General features: G+C 39.0%; 1 protein-coding gene across 1 annotated transcript; it reads left to right on the top strand.

The window, feature by feature from the left end:
• The first annotated feature begins 5 nt into the window (after nt 1-5).
• pelp1 (proline, glutamate and leucine rich protein 1) lies at nt 6-21,048 on the top strand. Its single transcript, XM_067523181.1, has 19 exons — nt 6-175; nt 370-434; nt 761-866; nt 989-1,138; nt 4,362-4,433; nt 4,880-4,939; nt 5,218-5,374; nt 6,406-6,538; nt 7,826-7,913; nt 8,048-8,133; nt 8,348-8,461; nt 8,556-8,706; nt 8,883-9,036; nt 9,121-9,176; nt 9,519-9,652; nt 10,163-10,265; nt 12,281-13,900; nt 14,755-15,057; nt 18,841-21,048. The coding sequence occupies exons 1-19, from the start codon at nt 35-37 to the stop codon at nt 18,931-18,933; spliced, it is 3,786 nt and encodes a 1,261-aa protein (XP_067379282.1). The 5' UTR covers nt 6-34; the 3' UTR covers nt 18,934-21,048.
• Nucleotides 21,049-23,856: the final 2,808 nt, after the last annotated feature.

Genomic DNA, 23,856 nt, shown 5'->3' on the forward strand with positions numbered 1-23,856 from the left:
CACAGTTGTGACGTTTGCTTTGCGGAGAGGCAAGATGGCTACATCGGTTTGGCTGCATGGCCCAGCTGCTATGCGATTAACAGAGGGTTTGGTATCGGTTCTGAAAGAACACCGTCCAGAGTATTTACCTGCTCTGCTAGCTAACTATAGAGAACATGGCGTGTTTCCCACACAGGTAGACGCCGGCCAGAAGAAGGATATTAGCTTACAAGCTAGTCACCTATTAGCCTGCTGTACTGCAGCTGATACAGGCTTTGTTGTTCACTGAGCTGATACCTAGAGATGCATTATTAGAGTCTGAGTTGTTATAGTCATTAACCATTTTTGTCTTTTATTGTTGAATAATAAAACCCATGTTTACCTCTACAGGGGGCGAGCACCGTCGGAGGTCTCGTGGGGTTCAGCAGCGCCAAGCTGAGCTCAAGCAAGACCAGGTGTGACAATATTTCACGTTACCTGTCAATAATATTTGATTGATCGTAAACCGGTAATACCAATGGTGATAATGACAAGTGTTATAATTTTAATAGTTTTTGTTTATTTCTGCATTATATTAATGTTGTACTCAGTCTGAAACTTTATTTAAAAAGGGCTTGAGAAGTGTTAAAATCACGTAAGCCAGCCAAATGTGATCAAAACTAGAATGAGACTTTTAGGATACTAGAGTGCAACATTTTTTGCGTGTAAGAAAAAGTGCTGGGAACAAGGTAATGGATTTGGTTGTAGTAGTCTTAAAAATAATATTTGTGTCTGTGGTCAGGTTTGAGGGTCTCTGTCTGCTCTCCATGCTGGTTAAAGACAGCTCCAGTGATCTATTCCAGCAGCACTGCATTTCCTGGTTGCGCTCACTGCAGCAGGTCATACAGGTAGAAGGCATAGACACAAACATGCACTTTTGTTTGTATTGTTCAAATGTGTCTACCTAAATTAAACCTGAAAACCTATACAATTCAGATTTGACCTCTTTCCTCTATATATTTTCCTTTAGTCTCAGGCTCCAGTTCAGACCATCCAACTTGCAGTGCACATTCTGAAGGATTTACTGCAGTACTCATCTCAGCTAGCAGAGCTAGCCAGAGAGGTTGGGCTCAACTTCATCCTAGGCTTCCTGACGTCTCTGCTGGGCCTCAAAGCAGAGGTAAGGGAACAAGGCTGTGGAATGTAATGAACAATCATTGACTGAAGTGCCACATGACATAAAACAGAACTATAAAGCAGTCTCTAAAGCTACTTGTGCACTGTAATAATTGTTATTTCACATTCGTAACATACAGCGAGAGATCAGAATCAGAAGCATTCTCCAGGGGAGATAAATTGCTTGATTTAAGTGAGGGTTTGTGCCACACCAGAGAATGCAGGAAACGCAACATTGTAGCAAAAGTATGCTGCAGGAAACAAAGCATTTTGTTTACAGTATATTAATGTCCTACCAGTCAAAAAAAGAAGCTGATAAGTTATTAACAGGCCATTTGTCTAGCTTTAAAACCTCCTGACAATTTGGGCTAGAGCACCGTGTTCTACCCACACAAAGGCTCACTCATATTAGACACTAGGGGTCTTGCAGAATAAAGTTCTGATGGCCAAGACACGTTATGTCTTTGTGGCCAAGACACGTTATGTCTTTGTGGCCAAGACACGTTATGTCTTGGCCATCTGACTTCGACTTTTGACTTCTCAAATGTAGCGCACTTGGATAAGGGCTGGAAGTTCATTTTTGAAAGCAGGTTCAGTTGATAACCAAAAACATTATGCATAGAGACTTTACCTGTAAATAGCATCTTGCTAATTATGGTGTAAATTCCTATTTCTAGAAAACTTGTGCAAACCTGTGTCTAGTTCTTTATTTCTTGATCCATGATCAAACACTTAATGCATATCTAATCATGGATATGATTGTCTGGTTTTGTCAGTTCCTCAACCCCAGTTGAGAAATGAGTTTGCAGTTCAGGTCCGTCCTTTGTTTGCTGTTCAGTTAACTTGCTAGTTTGACAGTGTATTCTGTTGTAATGCTAACTTTTGCAACTGGAGATTGTTGTTAGAAAGTAGTAGCTTCTGGAGTAGTGAAAAATCGCTGTCGCTAAATTGAAGAAAATTGTACAAAACTGTATGAACTGGTGTAAGCAAAAACTGAATATTTTAATCCTCATGACGTGAGAATTTAGTAGTGGATAGGTTGTGTGTGTTAAGTGTGTGTATTTGATCATTTTAAGGGGGTATAGAAAAGAATTACCATCTTTCAAAACATTAACATTTTTTTGTTCACAGCCTTAAATGAAAACTCAAAAACTTACAATTTTCCAGCTTGATTTTATTGATTCAGTTTATAGGATACAAGTAAAAGGAAAAAATAGCAAAAGCTCTGAAAATTAATTAAAGAATTGAATATCTTACAAAGTGTTAGTACTCAGTCAGGTGTAACTAATTATCACCTGTAATCAGCTGTAATTTCAAATGGTTCCGAATAAAGAATAAAGAAGCTATTCCTCAAGCATTCTAGTGCTTTGTAGTTCAACCTAAAGCAAACAGTTTGCTATGCCCTACAAGGCTGGCTTGTATGGGAGGGTTGCAAAAAAAGACACTCCTCAGGAAAGGAGACATTAAGTCTTGTTTGAGTTTTGCCAAAGACCACCTGGAAGATTTTAGCCCAAACAGAAAAAAGTAATATGATCAGATCGGGCCAAAATTTACCTCCCTGAGCTCAATGCTAAATGGTACATCCTTAGAATATGTAGTTATGGTTAACAATAAACACCATACCAACAGTAAAGCAAAGGATGCGTTTTTTATATGGACAAGGGCACTTTTTAGGATAGTTAGTTTTTTTTTTTTTTCAGAGCAGTTACTGTTTATTATTCTGTCACTTATCCAGTGGAATAAAATATTATTTTACCCATGTTTATTTTGTAAGTTTGCCCAGAAAGAAATGAGGGGTCTATTATAGACGGAATATCAACCAGAAATCCTGAAAAAGCACATGATACAAATGTTATAAGTTGAGTTGCATTGCAGTGTGTGAAGTAAGTATGTGATTCCCAAGGAGAACATGACTTTTATACTATATGGAGAAACCCCTTGTTGGCAAGCACAGAGGTAACATGTTTCTTGTAGTTGATTACCAGGTTTGCGCACATCTTAGGATGGATTTTGCTTACATCTTTCTCTAAACCCTTAAGGTTTCTTGGTTGTCGCTTGGCACCTTGAAGTTTCAGCCACCTCCATAGACTTTCTGTAGAATTAAGGTCTGGAGACTGGCTAGCCCACTCCATAACCTTAAGGTGCTACTTCTTGAGCCACGCATTTGTTGCCTTGGCTTTATGTTTTTGGTCACTGTCATGCTGGAAGAGCCATCCACGGCCCATCTTCAGTGTCCTGGCTCAAGCATGAGGTTTTCACCTCTGTGCTTGACTGTATGGATGGTGTTCTTAAGGTCATTGTCAGCATTTTTCTTCCTCCAAACAAGGCGAGTCAAGTTGATGCCAAAGAGCTCCATTTTGGTTTCATCTGCCCACAGCACTTTCCCCTAATCCTTCACTGTATCATTTACCTTACAGGTAGTGCCACACCAGAGCATGCAGGAAACGCAACATTGTAGCGAATGCTATGCTGTACACTATGCTGCAGGAAACAAAGCATTTTGTTTACAGTATATCAATGTGGTAGTGTTACGATAAAAAAACTGAGCTGCCGTAAAAACACTGTTATATTGTTCCCCAACAGAATTTTTCAGGGGATTCTGGGGATATTCTCTCTCATACACAATGGCAATTCAGGGTGTTTCATATTAGCATAAAAACTAATTGATCAGTATTATACAAATAAATCAACTCAAATTAACATCAATACTAGAAGTGAACTGTGCTTCAATGGGCTTTACAATCTATCTACAAACACAAATTGTAGTCATAGGCCCTTTCAAATATGTACTTATTTTCATTAATGTGTTTAGACGGCAGTCTTACTAGGTTAGATCTGGTTATCTTTACATGTCCTGTTCAACACGGCACGTCTGCAGGCTGTTCCTCCTTGTGGAGGGTATTGCTGATCTTTTTCTCAATTAGTGTCATGTCAGCTGTCTTTCCCATGTTTGGGGTTGCATGTATTGAGTAGACAGGGAGATTCACAATATTTATATCTTATGAATAGAAATGTATTCAAACTTTAAATATTTTAATATTTAAATGTTTTTTTTTAATATACTGGATTTTGATTTTCATGAGCTGTAAGAGATAATCTAAAACAAAAAAAAGACTTGAAATATTTGATTTTAAGTGTAATGAATGTAGAATATATTATATTTTCTGAGCTGCACCTGTACACTAACCAAATGAACCACATTTTTCATCTTGCTCTTTTGACCTCAGTGTGAGCTGGCAGCCATGGAGGGGATGATGGCCTGTATGACCTACTATCCCAGAGCCTGTGGATCCCTCCGGGTAAGACACTGAGAACTGAGACAAAGAAGACAGGACAGGAGTTTTACCTCCATCTTGAAACTTGGTCTTATGTTAGGTGTAAATAAACTTATTCAGTTGTGTTTTCAATTTCAATTCAACTTTATTTATATAGGGCTAATTCGACACATGATCTGAGGCACTTTACACAATAAAGTCAAGACTCTACAGATATGTAGAGAAAACTCTGCGTTGGGTTAGTGGAAAGTGGAGAGAGAAAAGAAAAGAGCAACCAGAGGCAACAACAAATCTTTGGGCAGGTTTGTAGGGCCAGGAGCTGTGCACTGGAGAAAAAGCAGCTCCAAAGCCAGGGACAACTGCAGAAAGGTACAGAGATAGGAAGACTCAGAGGGAGAAGCACAAGTGCAGGTACACAGGTGTGAGTCATTTGAGGAAAAAACTTGACCTTAACTGTGTTTTCTGTTTAGGACAAACTTGGAGCCTATTTCATCTCGAAAATGGACAGTACAAACAAAAAAACACAGGAGGTTTGTAATTTTCTATTATGTAATATGTCTTGACAAATGGATATATACTTTTTTTTTCTCAGTCTTGCACCCATGGGAGTAGGGACTGCAATAGCAACAAAAACATTGCACTATTTGCAAAATAATTACTGATTGACATTTCCTTTTGTACCAGACCACATCCTTGTACAGACAAGTGTGTAAACTCAGTTTAAAAAAGACATGAAAAGTCATGTTTTCTGTAGAAACCTAACCCTTTTTTTTTTCTTTTTTTTTCTCTTCTATTATGGTTCCGTCAGATGGCTTGTCAGTGTTATGGTCACCTGCCCTGCCTGGGGGGGCTTTTGGAGAGAGCCGTGAGTGCTGGTAGAGCTGAGGGCTGGACCAATCAGATTCACTGCTTACTGGCCTCAGCCAAAAGCCTGCTGGGTCAGATTTACAGCGGTTCAGAAACAGGTATACTTTTCAGTCAGGGGTGGTTGAATTTCTATGTAGAGCTAGGTTTTATTCATATCGGTTGTTCACTTTTTGCCACTGGAATAAGCAGGAGTTGTTTCTTTGTTCCGATACTGACTGATTTTATTACAGTAATACTGAAGGGTTTTAATGAGTCTGGATAGTTTTATTTATAGCTACATTGAAAAGTAACACTGACAGCAAGGCGATGATAACTGCGTGACAGAGTAACATTTCAGTGAAATGCTGAACAACACAGCTGTTATACAATAATCAATGCAAAAGTAGATATTACTACTAATGTCCTGTCAGTGTGTTATTTAGGAGATTTGCTACATTATGCTAAACCTCTGTTGACATGCAGCTAATAGGTTTTTACTTACTGGTCTAACAGCATGAAGGTCAGTTTTCTCGTTTAGTTTTTGCCAACAAATACAGTCGAGTCTATTTCTACTTTCACCGCTCTCTCCTTTTTCTTATTTTTGTTTCCCCATACGTCAGCCCTGTACCACATTACCACGTTTATTAGCCATTCAAAATATTAAATACATTAGAACCAGCTCCTCTTTTAATGCAGTCTAGTGGGACTCCACTTCCTACTTTGACCTCAATAATGGTAGAATAGTAGAATTTTGACCTTTCTGATAGTTTCAACATAAAAACTGAGAAATTATAACCTTGTAAAAGTAGAATTCATGACAGACCCACTGTACTGGAATACATTAAATTACACAGGTGGTCATAATGTTATACCTGACCGGTGTAAGTGTATAACAAGCAAATAGGGGCTCCAGTGAAATTCTAAGTTTGTCGTGTCACTCTGGCTATAAAGGCAATATGTTTAACTGAAGGAGACCAGCCTATTTACACAAATGGCATATGTATCATAATTGCAAAACTCTGTCAGTTAGCTTTTTGTTACTTAAAAATGCTGGTTATAGTCCTAGTTTGTTTGGAGTTGGGGGTTTTTATGTGTTTATTGTGCTTTGGTGATGCAGTTAGCTAAGAGCCATTGCTGTTTGCAATTACAGATGGAACAGCCCAATATGAAGGTCCAGGGGTGGACTTAGCCTTTCCTCATCTCGACCAGTCAGATCCCTTGCTACTGCTGCAGCTTCAGCACAGATACACAGCTGTCTGCCTTGCCCTCAAACACACACTCGGGTACAACACACACTAAACCAATTATTATTATTATTTTTTTTATAGGGTCAGTTCGTCCAAGTCACAAAATTTTTTTATTGTGTACATATTGTGGTTTTTATAATAGTTTTATCTTGAATTTCTACCCATCTTTACTATAGTAGAAAGTGTTGCATTGAAATCTACATGGCATATATTTTCCTTGATGTGAAAGTAACTATTTTCCCATCCTGTTCTTTGTATGTGGATCAACAAGTTAGCTGATAATACTGTTATTGAGCTACTTGTCCTGGCAACATATTTGCAGTCTGAAATCTACTTGGGAGGAGGTTTACTCAGAGTAACCAACACTTTGTATTTAAACAGTGTCCAGTGAAAATGTCTAGCAAACCACTGAAATTGGGGCAATGGAAAAAAGATGCAAGTTTATTTACAGCAACTGTTGAACATCATACATGGAATTGTAGGAAGTCATTTGCACAGGCATCAGTTTACATAATATTCTTGTAACTGACTTTACTTTCACCATGTTCTTAGGACATGCAGTCTTGGCATCCATCAGGATTTATTTATTTTGTGAGAAACTTTACAATTTTACAAAATATTCACAGAAGTAACAATATCTGTGGGGAAAGGTTTTCAACAGCTAAACTGTGTGCTCACCAACAGCATGTTGTCATTCCCATCATGCTTCACTGAAGGTGTGGTGGAATAATATATAATAATAGTAATTATAGTAAGAAGAAGAATAACAATATTATTATTTCTTTTAATGTCAAGTTGATTCAGTCTGGTCCACAGATAGACTCTATCATGTTCCGCACTTATTTCAAGAAAGAAAACACAATCCACCAGACCACAATTTAGTAGTGCCTACCAATAAATGTATGCTTATGTAAATGACAATTTTCATTTTTTTTTCCTACAAAAGGGCAAGTTTATCTATTTACAACACAAAAAGTCAGGGTTCTTAGTGTATTTTATATATGGGGCGACTGTGGAGCAGGAAGCTAGAGCGGTTGTCCACCAATCTCACAGTTGTTGATTCAATCCGCACCTCCTCCAGTCACATGTCGAAGTGTCCTTAAGCAAGACACTGAACCGAAACTTAGTTGCTCCTGGTGAGTGTTGGTCCCCATCGGTGTATGAGTGTGTGAGTGTGAATGGGTGAATAAGAAGCAGTGTAAAGTGCTTTGAGTGCCAATAGGTAGAAAAGTGCAGACCAAATATAAGATGAAACACACTCAGAGATGACAGTCTCAATATCATAGGTGTTCAATATGTTCTGCCCTTGTCTCTGTCCTTCAGGGTGGATCCAGCTTCAGCTGTCCGTCTGCCTGTCAGACCATTACTAAATCTGGTTTGCCGAGCCCTTGCTGTCAACGTCAAGAGCATAGTGAGCGCACACATGCTGATACACCAATTATTATTGAAGAGAGGTGGTGTGCAGTCAGATAGTGTTTGGAATGAATGTTTATAAATGCCAGACACATGATTCTAATCAGTTATATTGGGCTTTCTCTTTGGTAGAATTTAACAGATGGAAGTGTGAGAATTCTGATACTACCCATCATACACATTAACACATTGGAGGTTCTATCAGCTCTCATCACAATGTGAGTAATGAGACACACACACACACACACACACACACACACACACATCCACATCCTGACTTTTTTGTTTGTAGGCCATTGCTCTCAGTCATTGGTTATTTAGTTTTAAGAAATGACAGTTAATATGAATCATGTAATGGGCAATTCATTCTCAAGATGAAAGTGAAGGCATTGATGATTGTGAGTTGCTGACCGTGTTCTGTGTATTTCATAGTGTACAAAGTGGTATGGTTCAGTATGCTGCAGTACTGCAGAGGTTGTTCTCTCAAACCCTGTCTGCCTGGACACCATCACATGAAGCCAGTCTGGGACAGCAGAGAGCATACAGGTAACTGTGTGCCTATCAAATCGATCAACGATCGATGGCTCTATCTCTCTATCTATCTAATTATTTATCCCCCCCCTCCCTCCCTCCCTCCCAGTTCAGTGCGGGTATCAGTGTACAGAACTTTAGAGCTCTGGGTGCAGGTAGCTGGAGCTTCTGCTAGCATTCTTGAGGGAAGCCCAAGCCATTCAGAGCTCCTGTTTAGTCACCTGCTTGGTGACATCACACCAGGGGGAGAGTCTGTCAAGGTAAGTAAATCTATATTTAGTTATTTTGAATCTATTTCAGCACTTTGTATTTTGCAAATAACAGATTTATATAGATTTGCTATTTGACCCTTAGGGGAACCAGTAGTTTGTAACAGGAGTACACAAGCAACTAAGTGTCTCTAACTTAATTTGTCTCTTTGTGGTCCTTAATCCAGTTACGAGCAGGTTTGTCAGCTGATGTGGTTCCTGGGGGAAAGCCAGGTCCTCGGAGGACAAAACCTTTAGTCATAGCAGATGCCGTTGTGCCGTCACTCCAGAGGAAAGGAGACCTTCTGGCCAATCAGGATACCTGCCTTTCAGCCCTCAAAGGTGAGATGCTGCCTCACCTTGAATATATGTTTTGCAAGTGGTCTATAAATCTGATGTAATCACAGATGTTTTCTTTTTTTACAGCACTGAGGCAAATTATTCTCACAAGTGGTACTCTGCTAAAGGAGGATATACACAAGGTAACTTTGTTGTAGCATTGCTGCAATTTAGCAGAAAACATGCATAATCCTTTTATTTCTTAACCAGCATATGAGGATTAACACTTCACATACTAAAGTAACTTAAGTTAATCCTACAACAGATAACAGAGCAGAAGTAACTTACATGAGAAAAAAAACCCTGCACACTCTGATAGAATTGACAGCTGCTGTTTGTTTTGTCTGTTCTTAGAGTATGATGAAATAGATGCTTCTCTCTTCTGTTATCATTATTTAGCCACTCTGTGTATTGCAATATAGTTAGTTTGTTCTCTGTTTTCATAAAGTCTGTGGTTTTCTGCTCTGTTTTGATTTTTCTCACAGCGTCTCCATGACGTGGTGCTGCCACTATGTGTACGCCTGCAGCAGCAACAGACCAGCAGCAGCACCGCATGTGAATCAGCAGGTGGTGTCAGTGGGCAGTACAGTAGTGCCCTCTCACGACGAGAGCTCTACAGGTACTTCTTCATTTGCATCGCTTTAAAGATGGATGATTTGGAAGTGCACTTATTAGTACTGTTTTTATGTCGTTAATTCTTAAACTAGATTCTTTCGAAGCTTAGTAACTGCGTTTTGTTTGTGGTTGATGCCATATAAATAAATATTACTATTATCAATGCGGTAATTACATAATAACAGTGACTTAAAAACACTGTCATTTGTGTTATTTGTGTTTCTGCCCGTGGTGGGTCACCTGTAGACCTTTACATTGTCTACCAACATAAAGAACAGACATGACAAATTTCTGAAGCATTTTTATTAAATGAAAGGCCTTGACATTCTAGATTAGGTTCAGGTAGCCAGTCTTTATCCTTCTGAACATTTGTTTTAATACTCTAAAACTACTGTGTATAAAGCAAGTTTTTTATTTACTAGCTTTTCTTTTTACTACAAACTTGTCCACCATATAAACCAATGTTTAATTTTGTCTTACATGATTTAACAAAGATATTTTTGTGTGTTTTCAGGTTACTGTTGGCACTGGTCCTGGTCCCATCACCCTGTTGGCCCCCACCTTTGACCTGCGCTGTGTCCATCCTCAGTAATGGTCGTACCGACCATAACCTCAAGGTGACTGCAATTGAAAATAAAATGTGCTGAGTGGTAGATTAGTGTTTACTGTTTTGAGTATCAGATCCATAAAGGCAAGGGGCATATTAGACACAGCAGTTTGCATTAACAATCATCCATTGCAACATTCACAACATAAACAGTAAATGTTCCTCTAGCTGTCCATATAATTTGTCCTAATATTTAAACTGTAATACGTACTAATTGCCACCTACTGGTGATGTCCTGATACAATAACCAGTATTGGGTATCATGTCCTGCCACTGTATACTTGGAAAACTTCTCCAATAATGTACCTGATACTGTATTAACCTTTCATTATTTGAGCAGATAGGCAGAAGTCAAAAATGTCAGAATGTAAGTCTTGTTTTATAACTTCAATTTAAAAAAACAAAAAGAAATATTTAAACGGTAATGGTCCGTTCAAATGCAGTTTGTTTAAGCACGGGGCAGTTGGATGTCATGTCTACAGCAGACGGCATTCTTAAAATTTAATATCGACATGATTTGCTGCGTGTTCCTGTTGACCTCTCAGAAACTTATCTACTAACATTATGTTTTGTTATGACAAAATAGGGGAAACTAGTGTGTGAACTAGGTGAAATGGGAAAATTGTTTGAGGACTTGTACAAAGCCAGTGACTGTTGCAAATGCAACAATGTTGCCATCCGTAAGACGCAAGCTCACATGAATGAGACCCATCTCTCTGCAGACAGTAACAAAATGTATTGGTGGAGAGATGCAAGATGCAGTAGATACCTGGATTTTTCAGAGATAGCCCAGGGCAACATTATGTTATTTGGGTTGTGTTCAAATGAATTGGGATGAAATCAATGTCAATTCCAACATCATTCCAAAGTGATTTTTGTAAAAAGTGATATACCTATTGGACACAGCTTGTTTTTGTGACACAGTTTTTTGGCAAGAAGGAAATAGAGGTTTTGCACACACACACAAAATCTTGGGTATCTATTCCTCTTGCAGCAAGTTTGCTTGGTAAATTCAATGTAAGGGTCAAGGAAAACAGGGATTATTAATAAGATTTATTGCACGCAAATAATTTATCCTGTATGTCTCACTGGGGGCCTCAATTTAAAGCCCTTTGGGATCTTCCTCCTCTAACAAGCTATTTATGCTGAAGGCATGAACTGCCAAACCTGCCAGTTATGAAAGACAACTTAAAAAACTTTTCTTTTTAAAACTTTTTAAATTTATAAGGCCAACAAACTTGTCTGATATATCAGATTCAAACTTAAACATCTCTACGATATAATTTATTTTTGCTAATGTGTGGACTTGGTTTAAAAATCATATTGCAAAACCTAATGTCACTGCTCTGCATTGTAAAGTTTCAGGTTGCACGCATGCACTCACACAACTGCAGAGCAAAGAGGCCACGGAGAAGCAGACAAGAGAAATGTGCACTTCACTTGTGTTCATACAAAGTCCTTCCTACAGGGTTGTGTGGAGGTGTGAGGTTTGTTTGTGTTTTAGAGTGTAACTGCTGTCTGGCCATCTAAAAACACTTTGATTTCTCTGATTTATACATTTTTTCTTGCTAACACCTCTCCCTCTCTTCATTCAACTCCACCAATACTCTCGCTCTCACCGAGCTGGGGAGTAGGGGACGATTGAATGGTGCGTTAAAGGACAGCAACTGAAAAGTCATACGTCCTATGTATGTCTGTTTCTTTGCAATGGCTGGTTTTCATTCTTCAATAAAAAAGGGAGTAGAGTGGATGTAGGACAGGCAGTAAAATATGGGCACATTAACAAGAACTGCTCTCGGATCCCTTGATACCTGCCCGTGAAACATTAAAAAGAAGCGGATTGGTCACTAGATATAAAAATATTTTTTGCCTGTCATGTAAGCATGGCAGGGTTTCTTGTTGGCATGGTTGGGCCGCCAAGGTTGTACCAGTGTAGGGGAAACGCATGTTGGCTTGCTTGTGATTTGCTTGTGATTTCACAGTTTTTAATGACTGTATGCTCATGCCTCCTTCCTCCCCTCTCAGGTCTCTGCATTCTGTACTGAGGCCCTGACCATCTGTAACTCCCTCCTCCACCCACGCACCCCCTCCATTGCCCTCCCATTACCATCCCTCACCCTGAAACCCAACCCTACTGCCCCAGTTGTCCCTTCCTCTCAAGGACCTACTCCTGGTCTCACTTTGCCGACCCTCCTAGGAGGCCCCACTTCTGGTCCTCCTTTTCCGACCCGCCACTCCCTTAGCTTGGGCCATGCATCTTTACTGGGCTCTTTAGACAACCACCTCTCCCTGGTTCCGGGGCTGCAGGGCCAGGCACCTACTCCAGGAGACATGATCCTCTCCCCACGCACACACCACCAGCCTGACCCAACAGGACTTGGCCCTCCAGAAGGGCAGAGACCTGTATTTGTCCGCTATGACAAAGAAGAAGCAGAAGATGTTGAGATCTCTCTAGCTAGTGATTCTGACGACAGCGTGGTCATTGTTCCTCCAGGGATGCTCAACATAGAAAACCAGGAGGATGACACAGCAGCATCAATCTCTCAGAATATTACCTCTGCTGCAACAGGGAATACAGTCACATTACCAGGAGCAGAACCTGTCACCATGGTCTCTACCACAGCAGCAGCAGCAACAACAATAGATGGGGTCTCACTTTCCAATGACCTCAGTACCTCCTCCCCACTCATCACCACTTCCACAACCCCCATTAACTCCTTCCCTCCTTCCAGCACCTCAGTGGTCTCCCTCGTTCCACCTTTAAACTCCAGCACACTCACAGCTGCACCTGGTGGTTTGGGGGACTCACTGCCTGGCAGACCCCAGCTCCAGCAGATGCTGATGCAACCTTCCACACCAGGCCAACCCAGCTCCATGGGTCTGCCACTCCAGATGCACCACCTTCAGAATCAAATTAGTCAGCAGGGACGACACCTCCACCAGCCACCACCACCTGCCAGCAATGAAGATTCAGCTGTCATCAATATCAACAGCACAGACGAGGAGGAGGAAGAGGAGGAGGACATGGAGGATGATGAGGAGCTGGAGGAGGAAGAGGAAGGAATGGATGAAGAAGATGAGGATGAGGAAGTGAGTGATTTTGCTGACGAAGAGTTTTATGATGGAGAGGACTATGAAGATTATGATGAAGAAGAGGGCGAAGAGCTAGAGGAGGAAGAGGAAGAAGAGGATGAGGATGGAGACATACCTCTACTCGAGGGAGCAGATGACAAGGCAGGAGAGGTGGGGATAGAAAAGGGAAAGGTGCTCCAGGCAGCGATAAATGAAGTAGGTATAGCTGGATTCAGCATGGAGGCAGAAGGAGGAATAGAGGAGGTTCAAACGAACAGAGTGCGGTTTGGAGAAGACAGGATAAAAGTACAAGAAGTGGAGAGCATTGGAGTCCTAGAGGAGGCACGGGAGGGGGAGAGAGATGAAGATGAAAGCGAAAGGATGGATGACCCGACCATGCCCCAGATTCTGTGTGTCACTGGAGGAGCACTGGAAGAAAGGGATGAGACTGAAGAAGAGGGAGGTGGAGCTGGAGGAGAAATTCTGCAAAAGGCCAGCTCATGGGAGCAAGGAGCCAATGAGACTGAACCAACAGGCCCTTCAGAAGACGTTACAACCAATCACAATCGACAGGTAGTTAGCACAGTTTTTAGACCTCACTTGTGAAACGCGCTCATCGCTTGAAAGTCTTTAGGTGATATTTATTCATAAGCAAAACTATGTAGGTGTCTTGACTGTAGCAATAAAATAGTCAAAACAAAATTAGGAGACTAAATCTAGTCTAGTTTGAGTTAATAGCAATTATGAGCTTTTCAGGATGGCAGGTTTTTTTTGTCATCGTTTTGAAGTGAACTTGTTAGTGGTTCAGCAACATACATACATTTTTTTTCCCAACAATCTTGTGTGGATTGTTCATCAAATCAAATCAAATTGTTTTTTTGTTTGTTTTCTTTTTAATGGTTACGGTTCCTTCTAGCATATGCAAGATGTTTAAAAAATGTCATTGCTAAGGGTTTTGCCTATTGACAAATCAGTGTAGTAAGTGAGAAAAGTAAGGGGAAAACACTGCTATGTTGTGTAAACCCTTGATGTAAATACCAAAGGCTTAAACTATTCAAAAACATCACTATTTTTTTTCTAAAGCTTTAACAATACAAATTGTTTTATTGTCTACCTTAAGGTAAACATAACTATTTAGAACAGAAAGAAAATCTCAGAGGGTATCATTACCTTTGCCCCCTAAAATCTGGTTGTGGACAAACCTGGGTTTGAGATTACTCTGTTAAAACCATTCTGAGTGATTAGTTGAGAAAATTGTAGAAAAATAAACAGGACCATCTAATTAAGATGGATTATCTTAACTAACTCAGAATGAAGAATCTATTTTCATCTGTTTTGTGATAAAGCAGGTATTAAAACATTGCTGTCACAAGGAACTTGAACCTGCATTTAAACCTGCATTTAAATTCCTCTTTTTAACTCTACAGGAATCAAGGGATGAATCTACAAAGCAAACCAATGTGAGTGATTACCAGCTTCCTGGTCATCAGGAGGAACAGCCAGTAGCTGTTCAACAAGAAGACTCAGCAACTGCAGATCTTGAACCCAGTTCTGAAACAGATGTCAATACTGAAGCGCAAGCAGAGACAGATATTGAGAAAAAAGACACAATGCAAGAAGAAAAGGAGGAGACAGAAGCAGGAGATGGTGGAGTGAGTGATGGAGATGAGGGGAAAGGAGTGAAGAGAAAGAGGGAGGAGGAGTCAGGACAAAGCACAGAGAAGAAAAAGGTAACAATTCATGGTGGATTCTGATTCACTTGTTTATTCTCTCATTTGTATTCTGAATAAATGGGTCAGTCCTTTCCAAGGGACATCTTTGGCACAAAGGGACATCCTTTGAAAGGAAAGTCACTGTATATGTGAATTTTATCTCACCTATCAATTGCACCACTCGGAAGAACAGCAGGCAGCAAAGCACAAAGGCCAAAAATGTTTGTGTGGGCAACAGTTCTATGTGCTGTCCCCTGTTTTACTGCACACTGGAGGGATAAATCAGCAGCTTTCAGGTTGTTCAGTCAGGGGTCACTAACGTAACCCTCCTATTTTAGCCGAGGCTCGGGACCAACACAAAGGTGGCTCTTGGTTGATGGGCGGGGCCACACCTAGCGGTGTGGGATTCGAAACCCGAGGCCTTCTCCATTCTAACCCAGTGCTCTACAACTGACCCACCAGGCCCCCCTTTCTGTACACTAGATAGATATAAGATGAAATTGATGAATTTTAGCTTTTATTTAATATTTCTTTTAAAGCACCGTACAGCACTTTAGTGAAATTTGTCTCCCCCAACATTGTTGACTGGGATTTACTTTTCACAACTGTTGTAAATACCAATAGCAGCTTAAGACGTCGTCATCGACAGTGTAAATGTGCATTTGTTTACCTGCTGAAGGTGCTACTGAAGACTTAGAAGACTTTGACTCACATCATAGTAATATTACAGGGTTTTAATGATTCCGAATAGTTTTATTTGTTGCCACATCAATATGAAACAGATTTCTGTAACAGTCTTGTCAGGTATAATGTGCATGCTGTTGTGAACTAAGTAGTAATGCTCAGTTTTTCCCCCTATGTGCCAGCCAACGTTTCCTTAAACAGAAACACAACAGCCATCTAACTAAAATACTGTCACTTGCATTACCTGGACAAATAAATGAGAGTCCAATAAATGTGATGTTTAGACAATTTGCTAAATTTGTTAAACCTCTGCTGAAATGTGTGGATGATCAATAACTAAGACTTCACTAACACACATCAGACACAAGAACACAAAACACTGCAAGCAACCAAAAACATATTATATACTGGTCTAACAACAAGTACACCAGAGGCACAGTGATATATTTGCTCATCCTATCTGATATTCGTTTCACCTCCAGAACATTCTTTACAAACTCTCTTCCTATCTGACTCATGGTAAAACAACTTGAATCCTGCTCCTTAACTTCTAGCCTTGCTACTTTTCCAACTGAACTCCTAAGACGCGCAGTATGTCCACCTTCCTTCTCTGCATCATGTCAACCAAGTCTCTAGCTTTCTCTGTCAGAGTCCCAACATTCAAATTCCTACTGTCTGTCCTAAACTGTTGGCTTTCCACTTCTCTCTCCGCCTTTTACTGGTACAAACAATTTGGACAAATATTTTAACACGTTTATCAGAGTCTAACAAAGGCATAAGGCGAATCCTTCTGACAAGGCAATATTTTTAGCAAGATTTAAAATCTATTGTATAATAAACAGAAAGGGAGGGGGTATCCCAATGTCTGAGACACAGTCCATTGACATCACTTCACAAGAAAAGCATAAATAACACACCAAGCTGTAAACATAAATGTATTAAAATCATACAACAGATTCTACAAAACTGGCATCATTTCTTATAGGAAAACCTAACAAATTATAGCTGAAAGCCTTTAACTCTGTTTAAAGTGTGAATCCACTTAATGAAGATCGTCCATGTTCCCTTCGGTGGTGACTAAGTTTCAGGTTTCTCCTTGAATTTTTCACCACAGATGGCGTTGCCCGTATTACTTGCGCAACATTTTTCCCAATCGGTTTCACCATTGCTTTAAAAAAAGGTGTTTCACATTTTGTCATTGACATCCTGACCTCACTTCTTCACTTCATAAGGCCTGAGTTTAGATCATGAAGCGCTGGCTTTAAATAGCCATTAATAATTTTGTTTTATTTTGTTTTAGTTTTTTAATGTTTGTTCTTTATTTTATTTTTTTATTTTTTTGGGGGAGGGGGTTAAGCTGTTTTACAGGCATGTTTTTTTTTTTAAGTTTATGATAATAACATTGCTGTACAATGGAATTCACTCTCCTGCATCTGTAATGAGTTATATCAATAATCCAAATCGGTGAGCTTGTTTTAAAGGCAGCCAAGCTCCCCAAACATGGCACTACCTCCACTGTGCTTCACAGATGAGCTTGTTTGGTTTGGATCACAAGTAGATTCTTTCTTTCACCACACTCATTTTAGTAGTTTCATCTTTGTCAGTGCAGAAAACTTTGACTTTAAGTCAATAAGTCTTCCTTAAATACTGGGTTGTGATACCTTCACCTCTGCTCTGTGGACGTTGTCTTTTTATTTTTCACAGTTGCCAGTTTGCCAGCATGTTCTGTGTGTGTTGAGTAGGACACCAGGGGCCTTTACTTTGCCGGACATTTCAAATAGTTGTAACAGCCATCCCCAAAGTTTGTGCAATATGCCTCTTTTCTCCATTTTTAAACATCTTGCTTTTCTTCTAAGGAGAATTATCGTGTCCATTTTACTATTTATATTTTGTATAAACTAAAATCAATCTCAAAGGACAGATGCATAACAAGACATTCTTGGCCAGATTCATATTCAAATACTTTTGGATCATCTGACTCAAATGTGCTATCTTCTGTTATTTAATGTATTAAGGTGTAAATATTAAATAAAAGCAAGAATTCTGCACTTCAGATATCTTTTTGATCTTAAATCCAAATGTCAGTGCACAGCAAAAGCCTTTTCTTTGCTGTAAGTTCATTTACACTGCTTTTTGACATATTTGTGTGCATACCTTTGTGTGTACAGTACAGTACAGTAGGTACAGCAGCATCAAAATGTCAAGGAAGCATAAACGAATCTGAAAAACAGAATCATTCTAATTCTTGTGACTGTGTAAAGACTAAAGAAACTGCTACACCGTCTATGCAGAAAATGACTCCCCCCCCTCCACTTCAGGAGGATTATTTGAAACACAACTTACAGCATCGTATCAGAATAGCATAAAACATGCTTTAATAACACACAAAGAAATGCACATAGTGACCCCACTATGTGCATTGGTGTACAGAAAGCTCATATAAGCTTCCTGCTTCCATTCTAAACACATTTGTGTTCCAAATTGAGATGCGTTCAGACAAGGTGTTTTAGGTTGTTTCTCCATTTATTTCTGTCCACAGTTGGGCACCAACACAGATAAATCTCTTCCTATTGTTCAAATAAGCTGCACAAAGAAATGGCAAAGAAGAAATCCCTGTTTTTGTTTCCACTTCGGGTATTGTTCACTACAGTGCAGAAATGAACACGTCTTATCGAAAGCCCACGGTCTTGGTGACAGTGCCAATGACCTTGTACAGATCCATTGTAACTGTAAATACAAAATTTGCCTTCTCCTACGAATGTATTCTGCCTGTTATCTTCATGTTTAACTTTAAACTTTTGTATAAAAACATGAAACTGTCTGCAGTTATCGTCAGCGTTCATTGCTTCCTTGCTCCAAATTATCAGTTTTATCCGATACTAGTTTTTAAAACAAAGTCCAGTTTTCTCTGTACACAATCCAGGCCAGTGCTTACACATTTACACACTCTTGGAGGCTGATTTGAAAAAGCTCCACTGTAGAGGGGAGAAAGCTTAGGTTAGTAGTTAGTTAGTTAAAGTCTGAATGGAGAGAATGGATTTACCCGAATGATGGTAGATGTGTTCTACAGCTCTGAAAGCATGTTAAAACAATTGTCTTTCTGTCTCTGTCTCTCAGCTGGATGATGATGCCATGGCCTCCATGTTGGCTGATTTTGTCGCCTGTCCACCTGATGAGGAAGAAGGTGCCTCTGGATCAAAGTGCTCATAAAACTTTGCTAACCTGAACTTATGTGAAATAAGTTATCATGGATACAGCAGATACTGCTAGGATACTGTATGATTAGTGGCATTTCCATTGTAGTTAATTCATCGACAACTCAATTTTATCTTTGATACTAACTTCAGCTACACTGTGGTGTGTGTGAGAAGATGTGAGAGAAGGCTACCATCCAGGTGGTATTTGGCACAAACATGTTTTGCATATACTAAAAGAAACATTTGAGTTTCTACAGTCCCAATTAGAGCTGCACAGCAGGGAGGTGAAGTTACCTCACACAGAACACAAGCCTTGTATTATGTTAGTTACTGATGAAGTGGTTTCCTTTGGTTTCTCTGTACTTTTTATGCTCTTAATGTTTTGTCTTCACTGCCATATGCTTTGGTATAAAGTAAAAAAGATCAAACATAAATTATTCATATGCTGTTTTTGTTTTGTAATTTTAATTCCTAATTGCAACAATAGTGACCTGTGTAATTTTTAAAAAGATGTTTTACTTTGAGCTGTAGACTCTAAACTTTGTGAATAGTTAAATTTAGGGAAGAGTAAGATTTAAGTAAGATCTGAAAACCTAGACAAATTGAACCAAGACAGATACCTGAGAGAAAAAATATACAACAAACAAAGCCTTACATTACATGAGGAAACTCTGTACACAGGAAAATCTGCAATGTTGTATGTTTCAGTTCTATCAAAGGCTTAAATACAATACAATCTGGGCACCAGCGGACATAAATGAAACTGCAACTTATTGTCTGCCATTTCCATTTAATTAAATCACACTGGTGTAATGGATTATTTTTTGAACAGCGCTTCTATAGCTGTGTTTAAACCATTAGCATTTTATTGAAATTTGTTTTGAAGTTGTGACCATTTAAGAATCAACACAAAGATCTGGACATGTTTTCCCTGTGTGAACAAATTACTAAAACAGTGAGTTCACTTACTAAATACAAAAACACAATGAAAGCAGCTCCTTGTTATGGAACTTAAACATGGTTTTTAAAGCTGCCATTTCAGTAGCAAATGTCTTATTTTATAGCTGAGACCTTGAATTGCTGCCTTGGGACAAAGACAGTGTGCTAAATTTGGGTTAACTAATTGTTAATCATTCTAAGTTTCTGTAAATCACTACCAACTCGATACTACATGATTCATTCTGATTGTTGTTTATAGGCTGTTGCCATTGGTCATTTTGCAATGTTCCTGTGGTAAGGACAGTTCAGAAAGCCCTGGTGTTACTGCTGTGTTGATGGGTTACTGCAGTTTTCAACAACCGAAGACTTTTTTTCTTATGTTTGCAGTAATTAGTTTTACAATTATACTTTTCAGCAGATATGTTAAAAATAATGAGGTTGGTTGCACAGCTAGTAACTCTCCTTGTTGTTTAGTATAAGCTGGTATATTTCAGGTGCATGTTAACTAAACATTGTCATTGCTTTTAATGAATGCCACAATATTATTATTCCCATTCAAGATATGACCTGTTTACCCATGTCATTCTTTCATAGAGTTATGAGGAAATGAAGAGCAGTTTTGCTTTGGTGCAGGGCTTGAGGTGTACTGGAGGTACAGTTGGTTGCAAATATTTGCATCCCCTTGGTTTGAAATGGCAAAAACATTATAGTATTTATTTAACAACATCATATTTATTGTACATTCAAAACATTCATTCATGCCCCTTGATCATTTTTGAATATGTATTACTTGACATTGCCTTAAGGTGAAGTGACATATAAACGGGTGCAAAGTAAAGTTTGCATTCCTCCTAAATAAGTTAATCCAAATTAACTTGATGTTTTTCTCTTTTTGCTGTTTTAAACGAGGCAAATGCAAACTTTTAGATGAACACCCACCCATCTCTGTTAAACTAAACCGTTTTAAAACTTAATGCTATGAATAGTAATCCAAAAATCCCAGTACCACAACATCAGGAAAGTTGCAAAAACCTTTATACCTATGTATTATAAATAATTCATGGTGTAGTTAAAAGCATGTAGGTTGCTACTGTGGGCATTTCAATGCTGTCAACCACTGTCAGTGATTTATGATGCTCATGGACATTGAGGATCTGTTTTTTATGTATCATTAAATACATAATTTGCTTTCTTGTTTTTTTATTGATATTTCTAAAGATTTATTTCATGCTTTTCTGGGCTGCTCTATTGTTTATTTGGAAACATTATCTGAGGATTTAGCACCCAACCATATTTTGCTGAGCACATTGTTTTCCTATTGATCCTATTAACAAATATGGTATATATGGTCATATGTATGGACAATATGTCCATACATCTTCTGTAACCACTTATCCTGTTAGGGTCACAGGGGAGCTGGAGCCTATCCCCTCTGTCATAGGGCAAGATGCAGGGTGCAGCAGTCTGTCTCAGGGCCAACACAGAGAGACAACCTTTCACACCTATGAGCTAACGTGGATTTCTTTAGGCTGTAGAAAGATGCCCACACACGCACAGGAAAAACAGGAAAGGCCGCAGTCAGGTGAGGACGCAAACCCGCAATCTTCAAGCTGTGAGGCGGCAGCATGATCCACTCCACCACCGTGGTGACTGCAAAAAAACATTTTATTTGAAAATGACAGCTATTTTAAATAACTATTAAAATATATTTTTTAATAACTGGTTAAATAATGTACTCTTTCTTTGTCTGCATCGTTGTGTTTCATTGTTTATCATAAACAATTTAATAGCCGGATGAGCTTTGTGGTGTGTATGAGAAGATCTGAAGCAAATATACCTTTGACCAGGTTTGGGCCTCCATTTTAACAATACCATCCAGAACTCAGTTTAAAAGCGTGACAAAAGCTGAATGAACAAATGTGTACTCCTACAGTGAAGAGTATGGAAATGACATTCATATCATGCTATTGTATGTTCTTCACGTTTACCACAGTCACCAGATCTAAACATCCCTGAATGTTTATGCAGCAGTGTGTGGGAAAAGCCGCTGATCCTATGAAGTTCCACAAAAAGAGAATATAGGCGTAAGGATATTCTGAACATTTAACATTGTTGGTAACGTGGTGGTGCCGTTTGATAAATATATGGAACATTTTTGATTTGATGTTCTAATGGTTGCTGAAGATGGTATTGCAGTAGGCGTTTAGAACATGGTTACATTGGGTGACCACTATTTATTAAACCTGAAATAACGCCATTGCTTGGGAAGAATTCTGTTCATGCTTTGTATCATCCCGAGTTTGGAACAAAGTTTAGAGGCTGTTTTGGATAATCATGGTGGATGTTTTTCTTTTATCACACATCTGTTTAATAATCAGAGAATAATAACCCAAGAACAGAAAGACACATCATTGCTCTCAGTATTCTAACGGTTTCACAGCTCTGGGGTGACTGTGGCTCAGGAGGTAGAAAATTCATTCATTTTCTATCTATTGGTACCCAAAGCGCTTTGTACTGCTCTTAAATAAACCATTCAAACTCATTATTACACACACTCTCACACACCAATGGCAAAACTGCTATGCAGCTGGTCTGCACTCACGAGGAGCAACTACGTTGGGATTAAGTGTCTTGCTCAAGGACACTTTGACATGTGACAGGAGTAGCTGGGAATCAAACCAACAATCCTGGGACAGGTGAACAACTGCTCTACCTCCTAAGCCTTAGTCGCCCTTCCTTGTGAAAGACATTGAACCCCAAATCAGTATTTCCTGATGAGTACAGATTGGTGTGGTTGATAAAGTATAGCAGACTTGTTACACATTCGTGTTTATTAACTAACTCTAACCACAATCTGTCTCTAACTTTGGTCATGCACAGATGTATGAAAATTGGAAAAATAAAATGAAAACCTTAGAAATGGATCATAGCAGTTCAACACTGCTATCATGCCCATTTTTATACCATTGTATATCACAGCAGAAACTCTTCTTTAGCAACTGCTTTCCTGTCTAGGTTTACACACACATCAAAGCTCAACCTCTGCTGAAAAAGCCCTGTTTTTATGGGGCACTTCAATTGTGAACACTCCACTTTATAATGGACATTCCGTTCTGATGCCCTGATTTTTTAACCATGTGACTTTTATACAGTTGGAGTCTTGTAACAGACATATAACCACAGCAATTAAAAAATATATATATTTGATGGAGTAAGTCTTCCCACCTGCTGCCAGTCTCTGGTTCACCTTCATTTCAGCAAAAAGACTGCTTCAACTCTTTTACTTTGTTTTTTACCTTCTGCATATTCATATCTGCTGAGCACTAAGCCAGTATCCAGTCAGTTTTTTAAGATAGTGTTCAGAGCTGGTCCATAGAAAGAGTCTTTCTTCTACAGCATTATGAAATGCTATGATCCCTCTTTAAATAGCAGCAGAAATTAAACCAATCCTCAAATACAAGTTATTTTGAATTAATCGGAAACACATCAAACAGATGCTCTTACAGTTATGTCACCACCATCGTGGTTTTTTTTTTTTTTTGGTGGTGTTGAAATATTCCCTGTATTTCTCTATTGGTTTTTTCTTTTTTTAGTGGTGATGCCATATTTCCATTACAATGCTACGTAATAAGAATTGCTGGTAAATTGACATTTTAGATGTCAATATTTATAATAGATTAGTAAGTTTAAGGGAACACAAAGTCAACCAGGACCATCAGTGTGGCACAGGAGGTAGAGTGGTTGTCCACCAGTCCCACACTTATTCATTCAATCTTTAGCGTTTTTAAGTTTTACAGTTACAACTGGAACCATTAACCTCTCAGAAGCTAATTAAAAATCTCTTAAAATGTACTTAGTGAAGTACTATTTAGCTTGATCTGTTTTTACACTTGCTGTTGACACACTTCTCTGTAATGCTTTGACTATGTAACCCAGAGTGTGACTCAACTTCCCTTTTGCAACTGTGTGTGTGTGACAGAGAGGTGAGATTAAACAA

Source organism: Channa argus, chromosome 12 (genome assembly GCF_033026475.1).
Source record: "Channa argus isolate prfri chromosome 12, Channa argus male v1.0, whole genome shotgun sequence".
NCBI lineage: Eukaryota > Metazoa > Chordata > Actinopteri > Anabantiformes > Channidae > Channa > Channa argus.

Coding starts and splice junctions, on each gene's coding strand:
- pelp1 (XM_067523181.1), top strand. CDS start 35: ATGGCTACATCGGTTTGGCTGCATGGCCCAGCTGCTATGCGATTAACA. Junction 7,914..8,047: donor CTGTCAACGTCAAGAGCATA/GTGAGCGCACAC, acceptor TCTCTTTGGTAG/AATTTAACAGATGGAAGTGT. Junction 8,134..8,347: donor CTATCAGCTCTCATCACAAT/GTGAGTAATGAG, acceptor TGTATTTCATAG/TGTACAAAGTGGTATGGTTC.